Source organism: Balaenoptera acutorostrata, chromosome 17 (genome assembly GCF_949987535.1).
Source record: "Balaenoptera acutorostrata chromosome 17, mBalAcu1.1, whole genome shotgun sequence".
NCBI lineage: Eukaryota > Metazoa > Chordata > Mammalia > Artiodactyla > Balaenopteridae > Balaenoptera > Balaenoptera acutorostrata.
The window spans coordinates 21,360,686-21,374,606 of NC_080080.1; the positions used below are offsets into that span (position 1 = coordinate 21,360,686).

Consider the following 13,921-nt stretch of genomic DNA (forward strand, 5'->3'; position numbering starts at 1 on the left):
GAGTGCAGTGACCAAACATGTGAACTCTTCTCAGCTTGACTTGGAAACTGCTGAGATTAAGAAACTTCCAAACCACTGAAAACATTTGTTAAAGAAAGAAAAATCAATCCCCTTGAACAGAGCTAAAGGTGAAATTTACATCACTGTCGAAAAATTTCTGGCCCTTCTTTTTGCAAAAATAATGTAACTGTGAGAGTTGCCTTCACTGGCAGGAAAGTAGCAACCTGTACTGTCCTGAGGAAGTAAGCATAAAGGGTAGGTTGTCTTGAAGCCTCATTAGGCAAAGCTCGCTTAAGACTAGGTCCCCAGGGCTCTGTGAATGGATGGCGACAGCCAGCCCCTTTTCTGTCACCTGAGCCTGAAAATTCATCCGCAAGTGATAAGATGACAGAGCTGGTTAAAGAGCAAGGCTGAGAACAGCTCCCTCTCGGTGCATCTTCTCACCTTTGTTGACTTCTAGAAAGCTACCGCCTCTGCCATCAGTATCTCCAGCACATCCTAATGTCTACTCGAGGCATCCCCGTTCCCACCCCCAGGTGGGCCGATGCATCCGGTTCCCCCAGAGTGTTTGGGGAAAAGGAGAACAAGAAAATCGAAGCAACAGCCTCTTTTGTTGCCATTCCAGAACAGAAGGACATTTCAGAGTCTTTAAGGCTTCTCACCAGGGAGAGAAGATTCCAGTGTAGCAGAAAGGAGGCCGGCAGTGTTCTGCGGCAGATTTATATTTACACAGGGCCGGGGAGAAACAGCCGCTGGCTCTGTCAGTGCCGAAAGGACGTATGAGCCCTGAGCAGCAGCTGGGCAGCCTGTTTTTGCAGGGAACCTAGGAAGAGGCCTTCCCGCATATTTTCCCTGTGAACCTGGGCAGCCCCTCCTCCCCCCACCCCTTCCCTTGCTAATTTCAAAGGCCCTCACAGATGCCGAGGCCAGCAGCCAAAGCTTGCTGAGAAACTTCAGCAAGAGAAGAGCTCAAATGATTCGGGATGACGATTCCTTCTCCTTCGTCTGCTGGGTATTAATAATAGTCCCTGCTTCATGGGGTTGTTGTGAGGATTAAAGGAGTTATTAATTAAGTGGAAGATGATTAGAAGGGTGTGTGACCCAAAGAGTGTTAGCCGTCTTTAGTCATAGTAGTTGTGGTAGTATTCAAAAGATCAGCAAGAACGTGAGAGATGAAATTACACTTTATCTAAGGAGGCAGTTGGGTGACCAGATGACTGGATATTATCTGATTGAAGTGAAGTGTCACAGCTTTGAATGAGGACTTCTGTGTTGGAGGAAATGGGTCAACAGAGCCCTGCAAACGAAGCCTAGAGAGGTTACAGAAACTGAACCCATGGGAAGTTGGCTGTTGATTACAGAACCATTGAATGTAGGAGAATAAGTGTTACTAATTTATTCATTTATGAATATTTTGGAGACTTTGGTCCAAAGCCTTCTTGAACAGTTGAGAACATTGAGGGGTCAGGTTAGATCAACTTTTCCTAGGGACATGCCCCCCAAGAAGGTAGGAGACCCTCAGAAAGCCTTTGTCCTTCATTCCACAGTGTCCTCCTATGAAAAAAAGGTTGCAGGATGGAAGGCCCACTCTTCCTCAGTTTGTAGCCAGTTTTGAGGCTTGACAGTGATACAACTGGGACATAGTCTGGCTCCTTTAAACAAAGGTAGAGCAGGTGATTTCGTTACACATGTAAAACTTGGGCAAGTATGCTACCTACCTCTTAGAATTGTGAGGATTCAAAGGTGCTTGACCCAGAACCAGGTAACTGATCAATAAATGTTGATTTATCCCCCTCCTGAGAGGGATTCATAGTAGTTTCTGTGGAATGCAAATAGTATTGTCAGAATTGAAATTTGCACACAGTACTGTCAGACTCCAAAGCCTGCTCCCAAACTTGACTATAACGTAGGCAACTGTGGTGCAAAGCAGAATTAAAGCAGAGAGAGAGATGTGAAAAAGTTGTAGCTCTGTGTCCCAAGTACTGCTCAAATGCTCACATTAGATTCCAAACTTAAGAGAGTAAATTAAATTCTTAAGTTGGCACTGTGGTTGCCATGAGACGCTAAATATATTGCTTTTGTATCCATTCTGGACTAGTCTGAATTGCCAGTATCCTGTTCAGTGCACAGAGAGCCCAAGGGAGAAGCCCCAAGTGAGGGAGATTGGCCCAGGCGTGTTGGGAGGTAGAAAGTGGGAACTGGCTACTGTCCTTCAGCGGCGATGCCCCAGGCAGTCACTTAGCTTGTGAGAACCACAGTGCATTCAGCAAAAGTCTTCTTTTGTCAAGGATAAATGGGAACAATCCCTCTGGAAAAAGATGGCAGCTGAAAAATAGAAGGGGAAATCAGGACTCTTAATATAAGGAGCTGCAGAACTGGTGTGCTGAAGAGGTGAAAAAAAACTCTTATGTGCAATTAAACAGTTTGCATCCTTGGAAAAGGGCTGGATCCAGAAACTTCTAATATATATTTCTGGAGATTTGGTGTCTTTCCCACAAATGCATGTGCCTGTCCCCTACCATAGCTAAGCATTCATTCATGCAACAAATACTGCTACATGCCAAGTGGAGTTCTAGGTGCTAAGGAAATGATAGTTTCGTTGTTGTTTTCTTTTGTTTTAATGTGGACAAAGCTCATGGGTCTTATATTCTAGAGAAGACAGACAACAAACAAGTAAATAAATACATAATAAAATACCAGGCTATGGTGTAGAGAAAAAGTAAGCAGGGTAAGACATAGGAAATGTTTGGAGATAGCTGTCATAAATTGGGCTGGCAGGGAAGGGCTTTCTGATGGATGATCTTTGATTAGAGAATGATGGGAATGAGCAAGCAGGTATCTGGGGAAAGAGAATTCCAGGAGATGGAAAGGCAAGTGCAAAAGCCCTGAGGCAGACACGTGAGGGATGTGGACAGGGGCTGGGGTAGTCAGAGCAGAGAGAGCAAGAAGGAAAATGCAGGAGATAAGATCAGACAGATGCAGGAAGCAGAGCAGGCAGGACTTTGATGGAGGGGAAGCTTGACTTGTTTTCTGAGAGAAAAAGTCTCACTTCTCATTTATGTTTTAATAGTATCATTTCATCCAAGATGAAGGCCAGAATGTTTGGTTCCTAAACATTCCAAAAGGAACAGTTCATTAGTGCAGAAAAGGAGACAATAAAGAGGAGGGTACCTTGTAGGAGAGGTGTGTTTACATTCCTTCAAATTTTAAGTGAACATAATTCCTACACAATAGAGGTCTGCTTTCAAGCACGATAGGATAGCTGTCCATCAACCCCTCTCTGCTGTGGGGATAGAAAAGGAGGAGAAATTGTACATAAAAAATGCAAAATAAGCAGGGGTTTGTTTGACTAATGTCTGAAAAAGTCATATAAAAATTAACTAGTGTCAATGGCAGGGCAATAGATAAAGGAGGCAGGAGCCCAGTGGTTGGCCTGGGAAAGTCACACCAGTATTAAAAACTTCCCAGAAATGGCCCACAAAGTGGATAATCCACAGGTGAGTAACAAGTGACTGAAATACAACAGTTAAGACAGCAGTTTTGATGAAACAACCTCCAAAGCTTATTAAGTGATTTTCAAAAGAAAACAAATTGGCTTGAGCCTCCTCCTAAAATAGGCAGGTATGTAGCAAACTATTGATATAATGATCTTGGGAGGTTAACACAAGCTTTGCTCTGGTCTTTTCCTTCTTGTTGCTCTACTTGTAAAACCGTGGTCTCTGGATTGTTGATTAGGAATAGCTTTGCTTTTAACGGTTCAGAATCCTCCCAATACTGTGGCCTTGATATGGAGAAACACTTCGTATTATGACACCTTTGGACCTTTGAATCTCCGAGCCACCAACGTGTACAGTCCTGATACCTGGACTCTTATACTATCATCATTCTCAGTCCTGAAACACAGGCACTGGGTCTACAGAGCCCAGACTCTGGAATCAAACTGCCCATATTTAGACCTTGGCACTGAACCCTGGCTCTGTATTTACTGGTTGGGCTTGGATGTACCTAGATTTCCCCATGCATAAAATAAGGGAAAATAATAGAGTACTTGTAAGAGCTCAGTGTAAATACACACACACACACACACACACACACACACACACAGTAGTGTGTGATAAAAAGAGTTCCTTAATGCCAGTCATTCATATTATTAGTGATATCAGCTTATAGTTTGGTTATTTTTCTTTCTTTAATTCCTTCCTTCCCTTTTTTCTTTTCTTCTTTTAAGATTTCTCCCTGTTGTTTGTTTCTTCTTTTCCCTTATTACTATCATTAATCTTCATCCTGTCATTATTGTTATTGTATCCCAAGAATAGGCTGTAGACACACTTGATTTTGGCAAATAATATGGCGGCATGATGGTGACTGGAATGTAGGCAGAGTCAATGCTAGTACTTTACAGATGATACAAAGGCTAATAAACACACCTTCTTACAACCCCTGGCCCAGAAGGAAAGTGGGTGGAGGAAGGGGCAAGGGGAGGGGAGGCGTGAAAGGGGAGGAAGGAGGGAGAAGATGGAAAGAGAATAGAGTGAAGAAGAGCCACAGAAAATCCTGAGGGGGACAATACCCACAATGTACAGAACATAAACATGAATTATTTCCTGAAGTGCTTTACCATCTTATCATGGGGATAATTTATCCTTGATTATAAGCACTACTGCAGTTAACACTTCAATATAAATACGTGCATCAGGAAAACCTGCTTTTGTACGAATGAGGCCCTTATGGGCCACCATAAAGGTTGGGAAGATGTAAAGATGGAGTGGGAGGTGGAGACCAAGAGAACAATGGAAGCTTTAGGGAAATGGATGAACAGGTTGATACAATATCAGCTAATGGGGTGCATCTGAGGCAGATAAAAAGAGCACTGACTCACAGGAGGAAAGTCAGAAAACGCTCCATCTTTGGGGAGCAGCCGTGTCGTCTTGGCCATGACAAGCTGCAGTATGTCTTGCTGGCAGTACATTTTACAGTGCTGGATGGCATCGGTGAGAGTGAAGAATCCTTATTTTGGTTTTCAGGTGACACCAGGGACTGCAGAGAGAGACGTTTTCTTCTGGAACTGGGGAGATGGACCTGAAACCCAGAAAAAACTGAGCCATTACCTAGAGATAAAGGGATGAACTCCCTGGCTGGGAGAGGGGTAGGGAGATGGACAACCAGGCCGGGACTCAGCCTCACATCATCCCACTGAGCGCCAGTGTGCTTCACCCATCTCCTGACCGGAGTGTGCACCTTCTCGCTTGCTTACGTCCTGGTCCTGGAACCTGACCTGCGGCCGAAGGAGAGGTAAGGTTCTGCCCCATCTCACCCTGTGAACTTGGGCAAATTGCTTACCCCTTCAACAACTCAGCCTCCTAATCTGCAAAACGGGCGATGGAAGAGTGCCTTCAGATCAGGTTAGTGTTATTAAACGGTGTCCTTTGGAAGCCCTTCAAGGACAAAGGTCTCAGGGGACAGGGAGAATGGGAAAAGGTTGTGTTTCAGTTTTCCTTACATCCACATTCATCTCCTGCCCCGCTGCCACCATGGAGAACAGCTTTTTCTTGCATGAACTATGTGTTTGCACTGCAGGGCAATATTAGGTCTGCAAAGGGCTTTTCAAGGCTAAGATTGAAAACCCACTGGCGTCGGCCATCTCTAGGATTGCTTCTGCCTCTTATTTTCTGTTTCTGTTTTTTCATGAGGTGACATGAGAGTACCTTGTGCTGAACACACGGTGGGAAAAAGGCCCAGAGAGAAGTAAATTGGAAAAATGGGTGTGTGGAGGGTACCAGGGCTTTGGCTGAGGGAACCCCCAGGGCTTGCTTAGGAGGAGGCAGAGGAAGGGTCTGCGTCTCGCTGGAAGGGGTTGTTCTCCCCTACCCCCCTCACAGTGGTCTCTCTCAAATGCAGAATTAATTCCTCATACTTTAGATTACAGGAAGAATCCAGTTTGGAGCACTTATTTCTTACTAAGAATGTGCTATGTAGTCTGTAATTTAAGATATATTACCAAAGACAGTATGATGAAAATAGGTGCTGCTAATTGCTCTAATTGGGATACACATTGCAGGGCTGGTTCCCTGCAGTGATGGTTGCTGTAAATGCTCAGCTTTTTTTATCTCCAATTGGCTGCAGAGCTTCAGATATTAGCATATTGTTATAATAGGTTAACGTTGAGATTACTGGTGTTCAAAATATGTGGATTCTAGAAATCTCATATTATAAAAACCCCTCTTGTATTTGCATAGAGCACTGCAATCCAAGGAACTCAGCAGTCTGTACTCTTCACAGTGGTGCCTGAAGCTTGATTCTGAAACTGCCCTTTATCTGGCAGTTGATTCTGCGATTGCCTGATTCATCCTCTAAAATTAACAGAAACTCTGCTTCCAGAACACTGTCACTTTGGTTTATGCAAGGGCATGGTCAGAACAATTAAGAGGGCAAAGTTTTGGGAGTTCATCCAGTTTATAGAGTGGGTTGTACGCCTCTTTTTTTCCTTTGCAGACTTTTCTTTGAGGCCTGTTTCTGATAGAACCTGGGAGCAAAGTTTTGGGGGCAGAAACTTACATGTTTGCCACTCAAAATAGTGAATGCAACCAGCAGCATGGTTATCACCTAGGAGTTTGTTAGAAATACAGAATCGGGCCCACCCCAGACCTACTGAATCAAAATCAGTATTTTAATGGGATCCCAGGCGATTCATGCACATTCTGTTACAGACTTCACCTACCTCTGACTTTAGTTGTTGATACCAAAAAGAATCCAATCATTGTGAAGCATGAGATTGGTTTAGGCCAGTTTGCAACAGAAAGAAGGAGAATTTCCAAGGATTTTATGCTGAGAGGAGCTGGGAAGGAAGAGGGAAAGAGAAGCAGGGACAGAAGTAAAGCTTAGTAGAGGTTGCAAACTCACATGCTTCCATGGACAAGGCCAGTATGGGAAACAAGGAAAGCGGGCGTGATAGGAACTATACTGCGACCTGGAGAATTTGTGCCGCTTTCAAACACAGCCATCACTGCTCCGCTCTGGACGGTGGCCGCACAGAAATGTGGGCCCAGCATTGTCAGACCTTCTGACTTTTTCAAGAGCCTGGAATATACATTTTAATGGGAAATTCTCTGATTTTTATTCAGTGAGGCCCAGTAGACTAAACCTAATTCTATCAGCTAATAACAGCTGAGCTTACACAGTCACTAACTGCTTAAAAGGGCCGTGGCAAGTCACTTCTCTCTATATCTATTTGTGCATTCCTTTCATGGGTTATTATTAGAGAACATGTAATTTCCCAAATCCATTAGGATAATAATGACGTGCTTGGGAGACCTGAGCCAAAGGCTCTGAGAATACATCGCTGGTTTCAGTTGGAGATGATATCCCTTGGAAAGCCGGAAACCTGCAGTTTTCTTACGGGGTCTCAATTTTCTGATGGTGAATCCAAGGGTTTGGAAAACACGCTACCTAACCATCCGTTGCTATGTGAACAGGTGGCTACTATAAGCTTTGCAATTTGGTGTTATGTAACTGAGTTCAGAGTTGAGGTGTTTGATTGATAGAGTTTTCTTTCTCTAGGGAGACACCAGGCATTGGGAGTGAGCAGTGGTAGAGGGTGGGAGAGCTCAGAACCCCCAGGTGAATGCAGTGAGCTGCTTCCCTGGGAATGTGCCTCAGAATTGATCATTTTCAAGGCTTCGTCTAAAGATCACCTCCATTAAAATCGCTTGGAGTGTATTTTGAAATGCAGAATCCCAGGTGTGATTACAAATCTGCTAAATAAAAATCCAGGGAATGAAGCCATGAAAAAATTTTAACAGATACTCCAGATCATTTTTATAAAAATTAAAATTGTAGGGCAATAGCATTTCAATGAGAGAATGCTAGGTGGTAACTGATTATTCTCCATATCTACTGAAGATAGAGTAAAAAGAAGTGCACTTAATCTGCTGCAAAAAGAATGAGACCATGTTGGAAAGGACAATAGGATTGAGCTGCTTGAATGTGACAGTATCATGCCAGTGAGAGAGCATCCCTGATTTAGACCAGGTCCATATGTTGTCCTGTAAGCCAGTTCTCTGGGAGGAAAAATACTATGACTTGTAGTGTCTCCCTATTTCTGTGGTGCAAATACTCCCATCATGGCCAATTTCTTGCTACCAACATGTCATCACTGAATGGGAAGTTGGGAAGGGACATGAAGAATTGGCTCTCATGAGCCTGTGCCAGCTGGCTCTAGCTGGCACAGGCAGCCCTTCACAAAGCAGTCCCAGAGGAAAATGTAAGTGCACGGAACAGTTAATGCTATCAATGCATAAAGGAATTAGATATAAATGTAACTATATATCTAAATATATAATTATATATATAAATGTAAAATATATATATATATATATAAATGTAAAATATATATATATATATATAAATGTAAAATATATATATATATATATATATATATATATAATTAATATAGTTTAACCACATAGAAATTTATATTAACTCCCACTGTAGTGTTCCAGATAGCTAGGTTGGACTAGGTGCAAGGTTTCTTTACCTTAATGAAGCCAGTTTACACACCTGGGGCTGTGCTTCCCAAAATGTCCATGTGAATCACCTTTGGATCTTGTTAAAATGCAGATTCTGGTTCCACAGGCTGTGGGGCGAGGGCGGAGAGTCTGTGTTTCTAACAAGCTTCCAGGTGAGGCAGTCATGCTGGTCCATGGACCACTTTGAGGATGTCAGCCGAGAGTCAAAGCAAGTTGACTCCTTTTGCCCCTTTCCCTTGAACACAAATCAAAGCCTCAAAACTTACATTCCAAGGGGTTGAAAAGTCATACCCTAGTTAGCACCAGCGCAAATGGAGATGGAGAGTTCCAAACATGAGAAAAATTGTCCTGGTGTTTGGTTAACCAGTTCCACAGTGTTCTTCCTCAGGAAGGGAGTAATTGGAATGGGTAGAAAGATTTCTTTTGCCTAGGGACCAAACCCAAAGGGCAGTTCCCTGCCTGTCTGTGTGCCTGAAAATAGGGATCATAAACAAAAGCTGGCTCTGAAATCTGCTTTACTAAAGATGACTGCAGACATGATAAATCGATTGCCTATAGAGGCCACATTGGACTTGGGAGGACCAGGGACATCCACTGTAATGAGGGGTTCTGCCTGATGTCCCTCTTTTATATGTACCACTTCAGGGTTCCTAAACAGTCTTTTAAGGATTGGGACTGGCTCTTGGGGCCAAGAAAACCAAGCTTGATAGTGAGACAATAAATCTCACTTCCGATTGAACAAGAATAGAGTGTTTTGAGTGTTTATGGGTGTTCAGCATTGTGCTAGTGTTTCACCTGCTTTTTTTTTTTTTTTCCAAATCCCCCACCAATTATACAGGGAAGGTATTACTGTCCTAGTTCTCAAGTGAGAAATTGAGGCACAGTGAGATGATTCAATGTGCCTGATGTCAAAGGGCAAGTAAGTGGTAGAGCCAGAATTTAAACCCAAATCTGTTTCTGCATTTGCCGTGTATATTTGTCCTTTTTGCTTCTTATCTGTAAACTTTTGTGAATAAGGATTATGCCTTCTCTCTTTATTTCATCATTGAGTACCCAGGTAGGATTGTGTCTGTGTGTGTCTCTTGTTTATATACACAAAAAGTCTATACACAATGCTTTGTTTCTTGGAGCTCTTGGGGACTGATAACTGTGCAAATGAAAATGAAAATGTTAAATCCACATTATTTATATGCTTATATGTTCACACAGTCAGTGTGTTACAAATAACTCCAAACTATTCAATAATTATTGTATATAATTTTCAATATGCAACTGATAGAATTCGCTAATAATGTACAAGAAAATGTGTATGTGGTATGGTATGAGCACACATATGGACCACTCAGGGAGAAGTCAACAAACCCAGTAGCAGAATGGAGCTGGAGAAGCTCTGTACATCACAGTGGGCACACGAGAGAAAGACATTTAAAAGCCTGACAAGGTCAGATCAAGATGATGGAGTAGGAAAATCCTGATCTCACCTCCTCCTGCAGACACAACCAAAACTACAACTACATATAGAACAACTGTCTCTGAGAACAACCTGAAGACTAGCAGAACAGATTTTCTATACCTAAGGATATAAAGAAAAGGCCCCATTGAGATGGGTAGGAGGGGCAGAGATGTGGTCTAATCAGAACCCACACCCCCGGTTTGGCAACCCACAAGCAGGAGGGATATCACAACCTCAGAGGTCCCCACTGAGGGGCAAGGGGTCTGAGCTCCACGTCAGGCTCCCCAGCTTGGGAAACCTGCACTGGGAAGATGAACACTCATAATATCTGGGTTTGAAAACCAGTGGGGCTTATGTCTGGGAGAGCTGGAGGGGTGTGGGAAACTGAGACTCTGTTTTTAAGGGGGTTGCACACAAACTTACTCTCCCTGAGTCCCAGTGCAGAGGCAGCAGCTTGAAAAGCACTTGGCTCATACAAGGAGAGTCATTGGCTAATTTTAGGGCATGTGCTAGAGGGACCAGGATCTATTGGAACTTCCTCTGGGTATGGAGACACTGGCAGGTCACATTTCTTTTTGCTCTCCTTCTACCTAGCTGGCCCAGTGCTGGTGGATATCATTTCTGACTCTCCCCATCTACCTTGCTAGCACCTGTCCTGTCACTCACCTGGGGACTTGCCCCAGCTGGCACTCCTCCAAAGTGTCCCCCTGCCACATCACACCTGGTGGGCAGCCTTAGACAGCACTGGCACCCCTCCAAAGCAGCTCCCACTCTAGGGGGATCAGCGCTGCTCACCAGTGCCGCCCACAGCAGCCATAGCCAGACCTCATAGACAGCTGGGCCAGGGACCAGCCCTGCCCAGCAGAGTGTCTGCAGCAGTTGTGGCCCAACCACAATGAAAGCATTCATGCAGCCCACACAGGGGATACCCCTAGAGCCCCTGGCTCTGTTGACCAGGGGAGATTGCACTACTGGGCCCCACAGGACACCTTCTACATGAGGCCATTCTTTCAAGACTGGGAGACTTAGCTGAAATAACTAATGCATAGAAACAAACACAGAGAGTTAGGCAAAATGAGGAGACAGGAATACCCTCTAAAGAAAAAGCAAGTCAAAACCTCAGAAAAAGAACTAAACTAAATGGAGATAAGCAATACCAGATAAAGAATTCAAAGTAATAATCATAAACATGTTCACCAAACTTGGGAGAAGAATGAATGAACTTAGTGAAAACTTCAGCAAAGAGATAGAAAATATTTTTTTTTTTTGATAGAAAATATTTTTTAAAAAAATTGAAGAATACAGTAACAAATGAAAAATGCACTAGAGGGAATCAGCAGCAGATTAGGGGATGCAGAAGAATGGATTAGTGATCTGGAAGACAGAGTAGTAGAAATTACCCAATTGGGATAGCAAAAAAAAAAAATTTAAAAAGAATAATTGAAGGGACCTCTAAGACAACATCAAGCATACTAACACTCACATTCTAAGGGTTCCAGAATGAGGAGAAAGAGAGAAAAGGACAGAAAGCCTATTTGAAGAAATAATGGCTGAAAACTTCCCTAACCTGGCAAAGAAAACATATTCAAGTCCAGGAAGCATAGATTCCCAAACAAGATGAACCCAAAGAGACCCAAACCAAGGCATATTGTAATTAAAATGGAAAAAATTAAAGATAAAGAGAGAATCTTAAAAGCACCAAGAGGAAAACAAATAGGTACATGAAAGGAAACTCCCATAAGACTATCAGGTAATTTTTCTGCAAAGTTTGCAGGCTAGAAGGTAGTGGTATGATATATTGAAGGTAATGAATGGAAAAAACTTACAGCCAAGAATATTCTACCCAGCAAGGATATCATTCAGAATTGAAGGAGATATAAAGTATTTCCCAGGGAAGCAAAAGCTAAATGAGTTCATCAACACTAAGTTGGCCTCACAGGAAATCTTAAAGGGCCTTTTTTAAACAAAAGGCCATTACTGGAAACAAGATAATTATGAATGAAAAAAATCTCACTGGTAGAGGCAAACATATAGTAAAGGTAGTGGATCAACCAGCTATAAAGCTAGTATGAAATTTAAAAGACAAAAGTAATGATCTATATCTAAAATAATTGATACAAAAAATAAAAATACGTAAAATATGACACCAAAACCACAACACATTGGAGAGGGATTAAAATGTAATGCTTTTAGAATGTGCTTGAGTTGAAGTGACCATCAACTTAAAATAGACTGCTATATATAGGTTGTTATATACGAATCGTGGTAACACAAACCAATACCTGTAACAGATGCACAAAAAATAAGAGAGAAAGGAATACAAACATAACACTTAAAGTCATCAAATCATAAGGGAAGAGAACAAGAGAAGAAGAAAAGAACAGAGGAGAACCACAAAAACAACCAGAAAACAGTTAACATGATGGCAATAAGTACATACCTATCAATTACTTTAAATGTAAATGGATTAAATGTTTCAATGAAGAGATATAGGGTGACCGAGTGGATGCAAGACCCATCTATATACTGTCCACAGGTTACTTCAGATCTAAAGACGCACACAGACTGAAAGTGAAGGAATGGAGAAAGATAGTCCATGCAAATGGAATCAGAAAGAAAGTTGAGGTAGCAGTAACATATCAAATAAATAAATAAAATTTTAAAAATAATAGTAAAAATAAAAGCCTGGCAAGTGCCTTGACCTAGTGAAAAGTCTGAATCAAGCCAGCTATGAGATGCCCTTCTCAGATCCCCACCCGTTCTCAGACCCCAGGAGTGTGGGTTCAACTCTGGCAAGGCCTTCTCAAGCGGAGGTCTGCTTGGCTCCCTACAGACTTCAAACTCAAGTGACGCTCGGGACAGGGAGTCAGATCACCCACGCTCTGGAGAAGGAATCTCAGTTCCACAGCACCATCAGTCTTCTTGGTAGCCTTTCATTTTTTCCTTTAAGAATAGAGCACTGGTATTAAAAGTTGTGGGCTGCTCCCATCTGAGGAAGGGTTTTCCTTCCTTATGCTTCTGCATACTGTGGGGTAAACGGTACATGCCTCTTGAAGTGAGAGTCAGCTCTGTCAACCTCTAATCTTTGTAAGTGTGCAGACACTATATGTTGGCCCAATTCTTCTTCTTCTCTGCTTCCTTCCTGGCAAAGCCAGCATCCAATGCCAATGACTAAAATGCTGTATACCCACTTGCCCAGTATCCCTTATGGCTACAGGTGGTCATGCCATTCATTCCTGCCAAATTAGATTTAAGGAGAAGTGTGTTAGGGAGTTCAGGGTAAAATGTTCTTCCCTGATGAAAAAGGGTGCTGTAGCCAAAGAAGTCCCAGCTCCCCTCTATCTTGCTTGTGGTCTGGTGGTGTAAACATGTGGTGTCTGGAACTACAACAGCCATCACAGGCCTAAAGAATGTAAGCCAACGTGTCAAAGATGGAGGAGAGGAAGGATGGATAGAGCCAGGGTCCTTGATGTCATTATTAATTTAATGACCCAACCCTGGGACCCAGACTTCCAGACTCCTTGTTCTCGGGGATAACTTGAAGTGTTTTTGTTTAAGCCGTTGTTAGGTATTCTGTTGCTTGCGGTTTAAAGCACCCTAAGTGATACACAAGTTATGTGAGCTCTCTGAACCTAAACTTTCTCATCTAAAAAGTGAGGTCAGCACCACCTAGGAGAATTGGGGGTAACTAAATAATTTGATCTACATAAGTCACCTGACAAAATGCCATCTCAGAATAGATACTCAGCACATTTTAGTTAAGTGTAAAGAAAAATTGGAAGTGTGATGCACTGCTTTTGGCTGAATATGAATATTGCTACAGCTATTTTATGAACCTTCTAAGGTATAGAGTGAACAGTACAATGATTTTTTTTGCTTTACATTCCTTTATATTATTACTTTGTAAATATGATGTATGTGTAAATATGCATACCCACACTTA

General features: G+C 42.5%; 1 protein-coding gene across 2 annotated transcripts in view; it reads right to left on the reverse strand.

The window, feature by feature from the left end:
* Window positions 1–2,100: 2,100 nt before the first annotated feature.
* Window positions 2,101–13,921, reverse strand: part of MED30 (mediator complex subunit 30) — a 42,680-nt gene continuing 30,859 nt past the window's right edge. The window contains exons 4-5 of one of the 2 annotated variants that reach the window (XM_057532244.1): window positions 4,880–5,079; window positions 2,101–2,325 (exon numbers count right to left, since the gene is read on the reverse strand). In XM_057532244.1, coding sequence (XP_057388227.1) covers window positions 2,235–2,325; window positions 4,880–5,079 — 291 coding nt within the window. In that variant the 3' untranslated portion in view covers window positions 2,101–2,234. Of the gene's footprint in view, window positions 2,326–4,879; window positions 5,080–13,921 lie in introns of those variants that run through there. The other variant, XM_007188803.3, reaches the window with a different exon arrangement.